Source organism: Primulina tabacum, chromosome 13, assembly GCF_025594145.1.
Source record: "Primulina tabacum isolate GXHZ01 chromosome 13, ASM2559414v2, whole genome shotgun sequence".
Lineage (NCBI taxonomy): Eukaryota > Viridiplantae > Streptophyta > Magnoliopsida > Lamiales > Gesneriaceae > Primulina > Primulina tabacum.
Genome location: NC_134562.1, coordinates 35,092,226 through 35,107,706, shown reverse-complemented (window position 1 = coordinate 35,107,706; position 15,481 = coordinate 35,092,226). Strand labels below are relative to the sequence as shown.

Sequence of the window (15,481 nt, the reverse complement as noted above, 5' to 3'; positions counted from 1 at the left end):
CTGACGTTGAATGTCTCAATGATTCGATTATCTTGATCCGTATTCATTCTTTCTTTTTCTCTCACCCTCATCTTGTGCTCCATCATCTTTATTTCATATTTCTTTTCCATATTTTGAGCGATTTTTGTGCAGTGCTCTTTTGCTTGAGCAATCCTCTCATCCTCCTTTTTAAAAATAAAAAATAAAAAATCTCCTTCATGCATTGTATTAAACATTTCTATCTCATGTACATATTTCGATCCTTCTCCTCTCATTACCTTTTCTTTCCTCTTGTTTTAATGGTTTAGCTCATTTTCTGCACGTCGTCTCCTTCTTCGATGGCGTGTTTATCGAAAATGTGTAGAAAATAGACAAAGATGATTCACAATCAATATTATTCAGCTTCTTGGTAGTATTCATCAAAACTCCTTTGAATTTTTCGAAAAACCGTATATTGGTTGCTCCCTCATCATTAGCCAATATTTATCATTGGATCACTAAACTCCCGTGATATTATTCAAACATCATTAGAGCTTGAACATATTAAACAAAAAATATACATCTAGAAACTTGATTAATTTCAATCAAAATAAAATATAGAATGAATACATTTATTTCAACTAATGACCCATTTTGGTTGAATGCTTCTAGTTAACTAAGTTTATTATAGAATGCGAACACTCATTTTTCAATATGTTCAAAACCAAAAATATCATAATTTATGATAAACCAAAAATATCTCTATAAAATTACAAAAAAAATTCATCTTAATTTAATAATAAAAATCTATATTAATCTGAAATATATGAGATGTCGAACAAAATACTACTCTTTTATAAATGTAAAATATAAATTATAACATCCTGCGATTATTTTTGTCTGAATTTTTTAAACAAGATTTTTAGAAATAAAACTATTTCATTGGTTATTAATTTATTTGGAAATTACTCTATAGATAATGGACGATTTGGTATTGATGGTGAGCAGACAAATTAAAAAGAGCAATTTTTCCAAATACAGAGCCCAGAGAGCGATAAAGTGTTCGATTGTTCTTTGATGGGATCCGAGTTTGATGATCGCCCCCGTGAAGAAGGGGTAATCTTGGGCGTGGATGGCGGCACCACTTCCACCGTCTGCGTTTGCCTGCCTTTTCTCCCCGCTTCCGATATCGGCCGTTTGCCCGATCCTTTCCCAATCCTGGGCCGTGCCGCTGGGGGTTGCTCCAATTACAACAGCGTTGGAGGTAATTGGGTTTATGATATCCTTTTAACATTCTTAACAGAGACGATTCACTGTTCTATCGGTTTATCGACGATTGATATGCTCAGTCAGTTCCCCGTGATTCTATTTTTATATAATCGTTCTTGTTTGTTGACATTTATCTTCCAATTTTTCATATGCCAAACAGCGAGATTTACATTTACACCTGTTTTGCAGCCTTTGTGATAAAAATCCTTTTTTTTACATGCTAGACATCAAAATGTCGCAATTTGACTGTATTCGTCATACCTAAGTCATAACAATCGTGGTTATCCGGCACGGTTGCGGAGGTTGTCTTTCCAGATCAATTCAGGGTCATCTCTTATACTGCTGCGGTTTTTTTTGAAAAAATAAAAAAGTTAAGAAATTTTGAAAAAAATTATGGGAAAACTCTATATCTTCTTCATTCAAAAAAACTAGACAAGGTTTAAGAAATCTTAACACGAAAAACAAAAAAAAGAAAAAAATAGTTCCATGATGTGCGATACTGTTACGTGACGCGGAGAAATAGGCCTGACATGTTAATAAAATTTTCGTTTTAGGCCATTGCTATGTAAAACCTGGAACTTTGACCTGGTATACACCATTGCAGTTCCGAGAATGCCTTTCTGGGCATTCCAGCAAAAACTATGCAGTAACCATAAAACGAAAAATGAGAAAATGGTGGTGTTCGATGATGTCAGCATTCATTTTTTTAATTTTTTTTAAATTTAATGGCTTACGAATCAAATCGATTGATCCAGGGCATAAATCATCAGAAACTTTGACCATGAAGCAAGAAAAAGGTTATGTTAATCTATCATTTTTTAATGAATACAAACAGTTTTTGAAATTTATATTGTTTAGTTCTTTAATTAGGGAAGAGGAAAGATGTTTGGTGTTTTTAATTGTTGAGTTATGTTCATGTATTGTTTAGTGAACTGTCTCATCTATTATGAATTGGGTTTTGTAGAAAAAGCTGCCAGAGAAACACTTGAACAAGTAATAGCAGAAGCTCTAACCAGTGCAGGCACAAGCCATTCACTTGTACGTGCTGTTTGCTTGGGAATTTCTGGCGTGAACCATCCGTTGGATCAGGAAAGGATATTCAGTTGGATGAGGTACTGCACTTCTGTGTAGATTTTGGAATATTCAGTTATATGAAGTGTAGTCATCTTGCAAATATCTTTCATCCATTTTCCTTTGGCTGCTCAAACATTTATGTCCTGCATCTTTACATATCTAATGGTTCTAAATGTGGAGTTGACTACTGGTATATAAAAAAAGAAGAAAGAGAAATTCTCACGATGATTTCAGATTCTAGATACTGAACTATATTCAATCAAAGTAAGCGGTTTTAAAATCCAGAGACTAAAGGTTAAAAAATCAGCACTTCCCAAAAAATTGAATATTTTATGTAATATTTATCTCGTCAAAGAGTAAAAGGAAAAAAGACCATTTAATACCCCTTTCACATTACCCAAAGTTTCAAAATCCAAATGGTGGCTAAATTTAATTGGTTGATCTATTTGGGAAATCTGGTGCCAGGAGCGAAATGGTTTTGAGTCAAAATGCCTCAGCAAGTCTATACTATTAAAATGTTTCCCGTACATCCTTCGCTTTGCACCTAAAGGAACATGCGGCTTGATAAGGATAAGATTTATGGTCCGGAGAATGTTATGTAATATGTATCATACAGCTGCTGATTTTGATATTTAGCCCGCAACCTTTAAAATTGCTCATCAATTGTTTTCAGGCCTATATTCTCACCTAATGTAAAGATATACGTTCAGAATGATGCAGTAGCGGCCCTTGCAAGTGGGACGATGGGGAAACTTCATGGCTGTGTACTGATTGCTGGAACTGGATGCATTGCTTATGGATTTACTGAGGATGGAAGAGATGCTCGTGCTGCTGGTGCAGGACCTGTATTAGGTGATTGGGGCAGGTAAAATCAACGATAATTAGTAACTGAAACTCTGAAATTAGATACGTGTCTCTTGGAGAAACATTGTGGTAGTTAAATGAACAAAGTACACACCTTTATTATATTATACATCTATTAAATTAATAGTATGTTTTAATATAATTCTCTCCTCTTCTAGGGTCAGAAAAGTTGAATTCATATGTGTATGATTTTTCGGCATTCTTTTCCCCAATAAAGATATAATTTATAAGTTTTTTGTAGCTCACTTCCTTCCTAGTCAGTTTCTGATTCTTAAATGTGTCTTTAAGAACTCCAACGCTTGAGGTAAAAAAGACGTGCAATATTTATATCCATGTTGTAGTTGTCAAAGCATAAAAAATTAATTGTGGAGTAAGAGTTTTATGATGTCCATGCACATTCATGTTGCGATTGATGTTTTGATTGACCAATTTTTTTTTGTTTTCAGTGGTTATGGAATTGCTGCTAAGGGATTAACGGCGGTGGTGAAGGCTCATGATGGCCGTGGTCCAGCTACCATGCTTACAAATTATATTCTAAAGACACTTTGTCTTTCTTCTCCAGATGAAATAATTGGGTATCTCTCTGAATGAACTCTTGACTCATAAATATTTATTCATTTCAGTGCTGATGAACAATGAATAAATGGGTTAGGCATGTTTTTAGTGGTCATAATTAGTTTTGGCCAAGCGTTGCATGGCCAGTAAATTGTTTCATTTATATTTTTTGAGTGTTGATTGGCATGACGCAATGTACACGTAACTCCTTTTTTCGTTCATCAATTGCTGACAGCTTTTTAAGTCGTCGACGGTGGGATCTCTTCTTGATTTTCTACGCTGAAAAATTATTCCATGAACTATTCTCTTGAAAATGCTAACTCATCAATCTCTTATCTGTCCCTGGCTACAGAAATTTTAAGTGAAGTAACAACTATTTGGATTTAATAATGTTTTATATCCATTCATTTTCTGTTGTCAAGACCATGATGCTGATATTAAGTAGCTTTGAGTCTGATGAAAGTTTAAATTGTTGGACAAGAGAGAGGATAGTCAACAGAAGGAGCTGAAATTTGTTATTCAATCATGCACTTTGTCATTTAATTTCCACATCAATATTAATTCTTGTTCATTAGAATTTAAGTGGACCTATTGAAATTCTGCTAGTTTTATTTTCTTGCTTATTGGAATTTAGGTGGACCTATGCAGATTCATCATGGGCTCGAATTGCGGCACTTGTTCCTGTTGTGGTATCCTGTGCTGAAGCAGGTGATCAAGTTGCTGAGGAGATTTTGAGTTATGCTGTTCAAGAATTGGTTTTAAGTGTAAAAGCCGTGGTTCAACGACTACAATTGGCTGGTAAAGGTATGTCTTAATTTGTCATTGCATTGATATAGTTTCTTAAGGTACTGATCGTTTATTGAATAAGAATGGATCACCCCACAGTCATAAACAGAAAAAGCTGTAATTGCAGTAGCTTGAAGTAACAGTCTTGTACACCCACTTAATTATCAAATACTAACAATCTTCTCACTTCTGGATTGAGTATTTTATTACTACATATGCAATTATAGGACTCATGTTTCCTCAAACCACCCTCCACGCAAGTTGCACGGACCTCACTCACTTTCATTCTCAAACATAAAGACTGAAGATGTAATTTAATTTTTTACCATGCAGATGGGAAGGATTCTTTCCCTTTTGTCATTGTTGGTGGAGTACTTGAAGCTAAGAAGACATGGGATATAGGGAGAGAAGTTACTAATTCTATTGTGGAGGCTTACCCTGGGGCTTGTCCTATAAGACCGGAGGTTAGCTTCGTTCATGGCTAGTAATCCTGGAATGCTGTATGGCCTTGGTGCATTTACTTGATTTAATTTAATACTCCCTTCGATTATTTCTTTTATAATTCTGAGCCCACTGTTCTTATCTTGCCAGAGTGCTATATAAGTGCTTAGGTATCTTGGGTTGATGCTGATTATAGTATTTCTAGTAACATGCTACTGAGAATGCTTAATTTGGGTTATTTTATTTCCTTGGCAAATGGTTGCCGACTATACTTCTATCTTATTATGGGTGCCCGGGCCATATAATTTATCGTGTTCAAATTTTCTAAAATAATTCCTCCATTTCATTTTCTTTGCATCCTTTGTCTTTTTGCTCAGTTCGAAAATGTTGTTAGTCGTGTCCTTGTTTTGGTTCCTCAGGTGGAGCCTGCCGTTGGAGCTGCTTTATTTGCCTGGAACTCCGTCACAGCAGAAACTAACTCAACCGGCCACAGATGACATTGTATATAAAAATGTCAAAGTGTACGATTTATCCTCAGATAATGTAGGTATTGTCTGATACATTTAGTATTGTTTGGGAAATTTAGATGGGTCAAAATTCTTTTTTGAATTTCTGTTGTTACTGGACTAATTGTCAGAGTGGGAATGATTTAAGTTTCTGTTTAGAGATCGGAGGTGAAGTGACGCCCTTCTGGTTTCTTGAAAATGTTATTCAAGTACAGAGTGTGCATACAATTTGTAGCTTTTCTTTTATACTAGTAGGTAGCACGTGCGTTGTACATGATATCTCGATGATTAATGTCTAAATTTTTTGTGTGCAAACTTTAGGTTAAATTATATAATTAAAAACTATCTATAAAAGAATATGATGATATATAATCAGTTAATGAAAATAATAATTATTAAAAAATGTAAACACAAATATTTATTAATAGGAAAAATGTAATATAAGACAAAAATTTAAAAAAAAAACAATAAAAAAGCATAGCGCAATAAGTTACGATGGAATCAAATTTTTCTTGTTTGATCTTCACAGATGCCACATTTTGTGTGTCATTTTTAGTTTTGACTTGTCTCTTTCTCGTTATGGAGGAAGAAAGCTTGTCATCATCTTCAATCAGAATGTGGTTACTTCTTTTGGCATCATCAGATAATTTTTTGTTGTTTTGTTGGCTTCGTGTCTTGGACATAGAACTAAATTTGATGTTTTTTCTCTTTATAAAAGTAGCAAGTTTTTCATCAGCTTCCATTTGAATTTGAGCATTTGCATTGACATCTTCGAATTTTCCTGATTTGTGCTTTTGCAGGGGCTTTTGAAATCCTTCAACTATAATAAAATAAGTTGCATTATTGGTCGGAGTCTTTTCAGCAAATTTGAAAAAAAAGTTGTATTCTTCCTTTTTCTGGCATTTCAAGGGCCATATAATATGGCGGAGCACTTGCATCCTACACAAAACCAAACACAAGTTAGTGATAGAGTTTTAAAGTTTAGGTGTTATTTGTAATAATGTGCTTTAAACTAACGTCAGCGACAAACTTGATATAGTCTTTCACTGGACAACTAATAAAAGCAGCAGCTACGTCTTCAAACATTGTAATTTTTACATTGTCATTGTCTTTTTTGACATTTATCGTAACTCGATACCTGTGCATGTGACAGTATGATAAAAAATATAAATGTATGCTATTATTTCATGAATAAAAAACAAATATGATGGATTTATACCTCGGCACTGCTTCGGCAAGTATATGAACGCATTTGGTACAAGTTGTCGCATCTTTTGTTTTAATAATTGCCCTCAAACAATTGTTACAAGCTTCATACCAAGGGTTAAATCTGTTTTCAACTTCAAGTACATATCCTTTGAAAGAGTGGTATGTGTTCTAGTTTATTAGAACATAAGATCGATAAATGGGATAAACAATTAGCGTAATAAAAGGAAAAAATTGTGAAATTTTTCTCTTACCTCGGTTAAACTTTAGCGTTCATTGAGCAATTGATTGATGGTGATTTCTTTAGAACATTTCAGTTTAGTAGCCAGCCACAAATCATCGAGATTGTGGTCTTTAAAACCCGAGTTCAGTCTGTTTGCCAAAAACAACAAGAAGTATTAGTAATAAAAAAATGTGATTATAAGATGTTACAACAAAAGTGAATTTTCGACTTGTTATTACGTAATCAATATGTTGTTTTTCATAGATTAAATTATACAATACTTTTATTAGCCTGGTTCATTCTAAATTGGAATTATTATAGGCATGCGTACAAATTAAAATATTGATGCTCGGGGAAATAATAGAATTCAGTTTGCTCACCATAAATTTAAGTTATTTTTAAAGTTTCGTATGTTATAATTTTCTATTAAAAAATAAAATGGTTAAGAAAACCTGATTTTCAAGATTTAGTACAACACAGTTGGGAAGGTGGGTCAAGTCACGATCTGCTTCCCAGACTTGAGATGTGCGCTGACTTATTATCCACTTGGGGAAAACAACGCTTTGATGCATTCAAAAAAAGTATTAATCAGTTCACACAGAGGCTGGAACACCTCAGAAATTATTCGGATTCCGAATCGGTGGAAGAATATGATAAAATAAGAAAAAATATGATTGACCTCCTAGTGCAAGAAGAAGATCATTGACGCCAACGAGCAAAGTCGTTTTGGTTGAAGGAGGGGGATTTAAATACAAAATTCTTTCACGCAAATGCAAAGGCTAGAAGGAAGATGAATACAATCAAAAGGAAGATGGAAACGGTATTTGGCATGAGAATAAAACAGATCTAGCCCACATTGTTATGCAGTATTTTTACTGATCTTTATTCGAAAAGTAATGGAAATTATGATCCAGTGATAGATGGGATCAATAATAGCATCTCGGCTGACAATAATGACATGCTTCTGGCTCCCTACACTCTTGAAGAATTTAAAGAAGCAGTGTTCCAAATGCACCCTGACAAATCCCCAGGACCGGACGACTTCAACCCAGCGTTTTATCAAAAATGTTGGCATCTTGTGGGTTCTGATGTCTATAACAATTGCAAGAAATGGATGGAGCAGGCATCCTTCCCAGCAGGGCTCGGCGATTCAAATATCGTTTTGCTTCCGAAATGTGAAACCCCAGCCTCCATGAAGGATTTTCGTCCAATTGCCCTATGTAATGTAATCTACAGAATTATGGCAAAAGTGATTTCCAATAGATTGAAGAAAATTCTGCCAAAGATGATATCTCTATCACAATCTGCTTTTGTTCAAGGTAGAACTATAACATACAATATTTTGGTTGCTTTTGAGACTCTCCACCATATGAAAAGAAAAACAAAAGGAAGGTTGGGTGGTGTAGCTTTGAAAGTGGATATTAGCAAGGCATATGATAGAGTCGATTGGGGATATCTAAAGTGCATTTTGATTAAAATGGGCTTCAACACGAGATGGGTACAACTCATAATGGAATGTGTAACTTCTGCCCGATACTCCATCCTGCTCAATGATCAAAGTATTGGCCCTGTTCAACCTCAACGTGGCCTCCGACAAGGTGACCCTTTATCGCCTTATCTATTTATTTTATGTGCCGAAGGTCTTTCTGCACTAATTCGAAGAGCGGAAGCACAAGGATTAATTCATGGTTATAAGATATGCAGAGGGGCACCCATTGTTTCCCATCTTTTATTCGCAGATGATAGTTTCTTCTTTATTCGATCCACAGCTGAAGAAACTAGTATTATGCGAAATATTCTTACATCATATCAGGAGGCTTCTGGACAAGCAATAAATTTTGGAAAATTAGGTATTTCTTCAGTGGTAATGTACACTATGCTGTAAAAAATAATATCTCATCAATTCTAGGGGTGAATTCTCCACTGGATACTGGAAAATATCTTGGCCTCCCATCATTGATTGGGCGCAAGGAAAAAAATGGTTTTCAGCTATATGAAGGAGAGAATTTGGTCACGAATTCTGTGAGGCCCGGAGTCGAAGAGGGCGGGGGGTGATCGTCGGTGACATGAGGTTGTACGAACAATGAGCGGCTCCTGGCAGGCTTCTAGGTGGAGGGAACATGAATGAACCGATCCCACACTGGAACGAGTGGGATTCCGAGACTGTTCAATGTAATAGGACTGTACAGTTGAAGAGGGATTAAAAGATTTGATATGTACTACTCATATCAAGAAGGTGCATCTTCTTTTCGGTAGCCCATCACATAAGAACTCCAAAGTTAAGCGTGCTTGACTTGGGGCAATTTTGGGATGGGTGACCTCCTGGAAAATTTCCCAGGGTGCGTGTGAGTGAGGACATAAGCACGCTGGAAAGACCCGTCTTGGTACAGTGAGGACAGTCGTCGAATCTGGGGCGTTACAAATTCAATCCTGGAAAAATAAACCATTGTCAAAAGCAGGACGTGAGATACTTATTAAGGCAGTGGCTCAAGCTATACCATCGTATTGTATGAGTGTTTTTCTCTTGCCAGTGTCTTTTGCAGAAGAAATCCAGAGAATGTTAAACTCTTTCTGGTGGGGTTCGAAGAAAAACAACCAACGCTATATCCATTGGCTCTCATGGGATAGGCTGAGCATTAGAAAAGAGAACGGAGGAATTGGGTTCAGAGATCTCTATGGTTTCAATCTTGCAATGTTAGGGAGACAAGGCTGGTCCTTTATTTCCAGCCCAGATACACTCGCAAGTAGAATCTTCAAAGCTAGATACTTCCCTCGAGGGGACTTCCTCACAGCCCAGTTGGGCCATAATCCAATTTTTGTTTGGAAAAGTATCTGGAGCTCTCGCTCACTGTTGCAAATTGGATGCCGTTGGAAGATTGGAGATGGAACAAAAATAAATACTTGGAATGATCCTTGGCTAAGAGAGACCAACAATTTCCGGGTTCAAACTTCGATGATCTCTGGAATGGAATCTTTAAGGGTGGCTGAATTGATGATCCCAGGACGCAAGCAATGGGATGTGGATCTAATCAATGAACTGCTTAATGCAAGAGATACATGTGAAATCTTGAAAATACCGTTACAGGAGAATCCAGTGACAGATACAAGAATATGACACTACAACAAAAATGGGAAATACACTGTCAAATCGGGGTATTGGGTGGTTTCTGAGATTATGTCGTCAAATATGGGATTCAGGACTTCGGGTGAGTGGCAAAAAATCTGGAATCTACAGATCCCACCAAAAGTCAAAAACTTTTTATGGAGAGCGATTAGAGACTGTTTACCAGTTAGAGCAACTCTTCAACGCAAAGGTATTCCAACCCCTCTCACTTGTTTTCACTACGAAGGAAACATTGAAAACACATGGCATGCTTTTTTGCTATGCCCTTTTGCCCAAGAATGCTGGAATGAATCCCATATCTCCCATGTTATAAACTCATGTGCAGCTCTGGTGGACAGTTTTGCAGAAATGATATTCTTGATGATAAATACATTAATGCATATTGAAGTTGGGAAATCTGTTATGATCATGTGGGGCTTATGGAAACAAAGAAATGACAAACTATGGAACAATAAGCATTGCACATCGTCACAGGTAGTCTTTGGAGCTTTACAGACAATGGAGAACTGATGGCATGTCGAGTGCAACACGGCCCGGGAAACCCACATGTGAAGGAATGTGAAGCTCAAAAGATGCTCATTTTTATTCTAGTCCTTCTGTTTTTTTTTTTTTTTTTTTTGAAACACCACCTTGTTTGATTGAACATTTGATTGATTATTGTGACTCGTTGCATGATTAGTGAAACTTCTTTTCAAAAAAAAAGATATATATTTTCAAATTTTTTTCAGTTCAATTCGTTCTATATATTATGTTCATTATAATTTATTATATAACATAAAATCAACAGCTTGAATTTTAATTTGAGAAACAATTTTGAAAGTAAGGTATATAAGTTCTTAATTAGTTTATTCGTCTAATATGACAAAAGACTAAACTCATATAAATATATATATATATATATATATATATATATAAATTTTAAATTTTTAATTATTTGTCCTTAGTGTGCTTCACTTATATAAATTATGATTTATGTATTTATAAAATCTATAATTTAGTTGATTTTTAGGTTATTATAAGATTCATGGTAAGAACTTTCAATAATATACTCTATCATATTAAGTATAAATGAATTAAACAGAATAATACATATAGATTGATGTAAAAGTTTTGAACTAAGCAATCAAGAGATAAGAAATACCTCTTGGAGTAAGATGTTGATGTTTTTCTACCCATTACATCAACAAATCGATAAGTATGATCATGAAATTGAAAATAAGTCATATTCAAGATCATCCAAAATTGTGGGACTCTTTATTAATATTTTTCTACAAAAAAAAAATAAATTATTTTTCACATATATTTATGCAGGTATGGATGGATCTCAGCCCAAAATTGATGTTCTACAAATTGACTTCAAAGAATTTTCGTGAATTTACATGGACAGCGACATGCTCCACTTCTTCATTTGCTAATGTTAAGATGCAGTTTTGTCATAATTGTTTAGTTGAATGGTAATTAAATATGCCTTGGTTCCTATTTGATTTGCCATTTTCCTCTTCTCGTTTGAACAAATCTTGAAATCCTCATTCCATTTTCTCCACATATTTGCATCTGCATGAATATCTAGTTCCCGGCTAGATATGTTGGTCATAATGTTCTAGCATTGTGATCACAGAATCAATAATCCCAATTTTCTTGATTTTTCATTAGACTCTCTTAAACCTGCCTATTAATTATATCAAACGTATTTAAATCTTTGGTATAATTTGACAAGTCTTTTCAAATTTCGCTTTCATTTCTATGTAATTAATTTGATATTTAAGTCTCTTAAAGAAATCATGAACATACAATATATTAAGAATTTAATAGCATACACACTCACACACATATTTATATAAAATAAAATATTTAAGAAAATCAACGACAAGGAAAATAATGATGATAGTAATCAACACTGTGGTGACATCTTATTTCAATTTTTCCAAATATTACACCTAAAACAACCCTAGCTCTATTTAATTAGCTTTCAACTATATTTTAAGCAATAGATGAGTTGTAATTTTTTCTATTTTATCTGAAAGTTTTAATTTCCTGTAATTTATTTCAATTTTTGAAAGATTTTATTTCCTTTAATTGATTTCAAATTTTCCAATTATTATGTATTTAATAATTTACTTTATTTCACGGTAATTTGTATTTTATTCATTATTATGCAAGGTGCATGAATTGTTAGTATGAGAAAGAGGAGGGCAACACAGTTAGATTGTCATGAAGTAGAGAATTTCAAGGAACCAAAAAGTTTTTGTAGTTGGGTAAAAAAAGGTGGATCACACGTAATCTGTAAGGAAACACATCCAAGTGGACCGTATTACTTCTACACCCCTAACGGCAAGTTCTCTCTCCCTTGAGCACTTTCTATTTTACTAGACATCAATAACCAAACATTACTAATTTACAAAATACCAAGTATGAAAGTCATATGAATTATATCAAATAGATATTTCATAAAACAACATCCGAGATCTAGCATTCCAATATATGAATATCTTCATGACAATAAATTTGAACTACGTAAAAATGATCTGACATCTTCAACACTTATGTTAGCCAGATTTTACCTGATAAGTGGAGAACCAAATGGAAAACTTCTTGTAGATAGCTCTGAAACTTTCGCTTCCAAACCAATCTGGTGAGAAAATTTATCGGAAAACAATGTCAATTATACACAATTTTATAGGTATATAGCTATATTGGCGAGAAGCTGTAAATTTATTAAATGCTCTACAAAGATTTTTCTCCGTACTTATACAGTTGAACAAGGAACAAGGTTCCATCACAGTGTTACAAGTTTAGACCAATAACCTGATATGCCCAATATTCTGACGAGAGGTCAATGATTGAACCGTTGCTTAAACCTTTCAACTAAACTAGACATGTAATTCCTGCTCCCAGATAAATCAAATAATACCTCCATAGTTCTGAATGAGGAAGGGAATTGTGTAAGAAAATAAATCTCGATGCATTGCTAAAAGAATATTCAAAGTGAGTAAAACCTTTAATCCAACGGTCACACTCAGGAGGCCTGATACATAATGAATTGAAATTATAAGGCTCTAAATGACAATTATTTAGTAATAATGATGAGGAAACGGTCAACAATTTATGTCATTTATTTTGTTGAAGTTTGCATGAAGGGTATTCTTGTCAATGCACAATCGAAAAACATTGTAGATTATACATACCTATGTCATTTATTTTGTTGAAGTTGACAATTATTTGGTAATAATGATGAGGAAACGGTCAACAATTTATGTCATTTATTTTGTTGAAGTTTACATGAATGGTATTCTTGTCAATGCATAATCGAAAAATATTGTAGATTATACATACTTTTATAGGTATATAGATGAATTGCTTGTAAAACATTCGGTTCAAAACCAAGCGAAGAAATGATGTATTCTCTATTCGCATATTCCTTTTCAATCAAATCTCTAGATTTTCATTACATGGAGAAGGTCAGATAGTGTGTCCAAATGCAACATTTTAGCATCCAAGTTCTGTTCTTTTCCCCTTAAAATTCGATATCAACTGGTAACTTAAATTTGATAGGTAACTACTCAGCCGGTATCTTTCTGGTTGACAATAATACCATTTATTCTTAGGAGATAATTCTGCGCCAACACATCCTGGGAGTTTTGAAGCATCTGCACACCAAACGTTAGAGCTAGGCTAGGCGAAGGATTCTTAGATGTCAAGTTGTTTATTCAGCTCCTCCTGATTTTTGCTTAAATATAATGAGTCAGGCAGGATCCATGTCAAATTCTTGTCACCGCACTATTGTTTTCCTGGGTTAGTTTTGACCTTACAGTGGGAAATAGTAAAATGTAGATCCAACAACCCATAGAGAGCCACATAGAATTCACGTGGACCACATCAAAAACAATACATGGGGCACGTTGAATTTATATTGAAGGGTATATGAAGAAATCTTTTCTCGTCTTTTTTGTAATTTTGATTCCATCTGAGAACATATTAAAATAAAATGTAAAAACTAATAATATCCTTCAACAACGTATGTTAAGAATATCTGGTAAATTAATTGAACCAATAATCTGCTCGTTAAAAAAAAAAAAGCAAAAAAAAGAAAAAGGAACAAGTTCATGAAATAATACCTCGAAATCTTTTTGTTCCTTTTATTCTATTTTTGAAAATATGCATTTCCAGACAAGATGGTCTTTTTTTTTTTTTTTGTTTTTGTTTTTATTTTTGTTCTCCCAAGTAATGGTAGACCAAAAAGTGTAGTATTTTTCCTGCTATCCCCTGAATACCATGCATGCAGTCACACGCAAGGAAATAAAACTTGTAACTAAACGAGGAAAAGGTAAGCAAGAAAATTAAATTGGACAATGAAAAGGGTACCTAATTATTAATATCACATGTAACATAAGTTGTATGGATATGGATACGGGTATCATATCAAATAAAACGAAAAAATTTGAAAATATGAAATATGGTACGGCTATGATACGACAATTATTAAAATATATATAAATATTATATATATATATATATATATATATATATTTAGTATTAAAAATTGTAAAGAAATACGTATTTATATAAATATATTGTAGAAATATATATGCATATTTATGTAAATATATAAAATCTACAATTTCAGAGCAGTGATTTAAAAAGAAAAGGCTAAAAAATTTGAGTTTTTTTCGAAACGTATCCAAAAACGTTTCTCCGCCGTGTCCATAGCATATCCTAGTCGTATCCATGACGTATCCGACTGTTCAAACATGTAAAAAGTCAACAACACCGATTTGTTGTATCCGACATCTGTATCTTTGTCCGATACTTAAAAAAAAATTAGGAGTGTCCGTGCTACATAGAATGCAACATCTTCGCATCCAAATTCCTGTTTTGTACAATGATGGCTAAGAAACAAGAAATTTAGTAAAATTAATAGCTTTGTTGTAATCTGTTGAGACTCAAAAGTATGTGCCAAAGAGAAGCGGCATTGATTGCCCAGTGTGGCCTTCAAATTTAATGCATTGCCGCATAACAAAACTCTTGAAATCGAAAGTTCCCTCAACTCAATTGAATCCTTTAGGTCAATTACCATTCATAGTAGTTGAACGTGGGAGGTCTCTCTCTATATATATACATATAAACTAGCCTAGTTTGAACTAGCTGCCTACTCATCGACTGTCATTAAATTTTTGAGTCTGACACATGGAGTACTCCAGCTCAGTCCTACCACATGTGACCATTAGTCCAACGGGCCGTAGATTGATTCCCTGTGATACAAATTACACAAGTTATGTTTGATCGTAAAATTTGATTGGTTTTTTTTGTTTTTCCCATAATGATTTAATTATATACTTGATTCTTTTTCTGATTTCAGAAAAAATAACAAGATGGGTGAATTATTTTGAGGACCATTTATGTTGACAGGTGGGAAAAAGAAACCTACGTGAGAAACCATCAAAACAGAAGAATATTCACCCAAACTTGGCAACCTGC

General features: G+C 34.1%; 2 protein-coding genes and 1 long non-coding RNA gene across 5 annotated transcripts; 2 read left to right on the top strand and 1 right to left on the bottom strand.

Moving 5' to 3' along the window:
- The first annotated feature begins 925 nt into the window (after nt 1–925).
- LOC142522795 (uncharacterized) lies at nt 926–5,681 on the top strand. 2 transcript variants are annotated; one of them, XM_075626335.1, is made up of 7 exons: nt 929–1,222; nt 2,192–2,339; nt 2,975–3,166; nt 3,612–3,740; nt 4,355–4,524; nt 4,840–4,970; nt 5,367–5,681. In XM_075626335.1, the coding sequence occupies exons 1-7, from the start codon at nt 1,036–1,038 to the stop codon at nt 5,442–5,444; spliced, it is 1,035 nt and encodes a 344-aa protein (XP_075482450.1). In that variant the 5' UTR covers nt 929–1,035; the 3' UTR covers nt 5,445–5,681. The 2 variants fall into 2 exon arrangements, with proteins under 2 accessions (XP_075482451.1, XP_075482450.1); XM_075626336.1 differs by lacking the exon at nt 5,367–5,681 and having other exon boundaries at nt 926–1,222; nt 4,734–4,852.
- Nucleotides 5,682–5,938: 257 nt separating this feature from the next.
- Nucleotides 5,939–7,030, bottom strand: LOC142523026 (uncharacterized). 2 transcript variants are annotated; one of them, XR_012814574.1, is made up of 4 exons: nt 6,914–7,030; nt 6,673–6,808; nt 6,471–6,591; nt 5,939–6,392 (listed from the first exon to the last, which is right to left on the bottom strand). It is a non-coding gene; the product is annotated as an uncharacterized LOC142523026 (long non-coding RNA). The 2 variants fall into 2 exon arrangements; XR_012814573.1 differs by having other exon boundaries at nt 5,940–6,392; nt 6,673–6,830.
- Nucleotides 7,031–9,391: 2,361 nt separating this feature from the next.
- Nucleotides 9,392–9,997, top strand: LOC142522068 (putative mitochondrial protein AtMg00310). Its single transcript, XM_075625231.1, has one exon. The coding sequence runs from the start codon at nt 9,392–9,394 to the stop codon at nt 9,995–9,997; it is 606 nt and encodes a 201-aa protein (XP_075481346.1).
- The last annotated feature ends 5,484 nt before the right edge of the window (nt 9,998–15,481 follow it).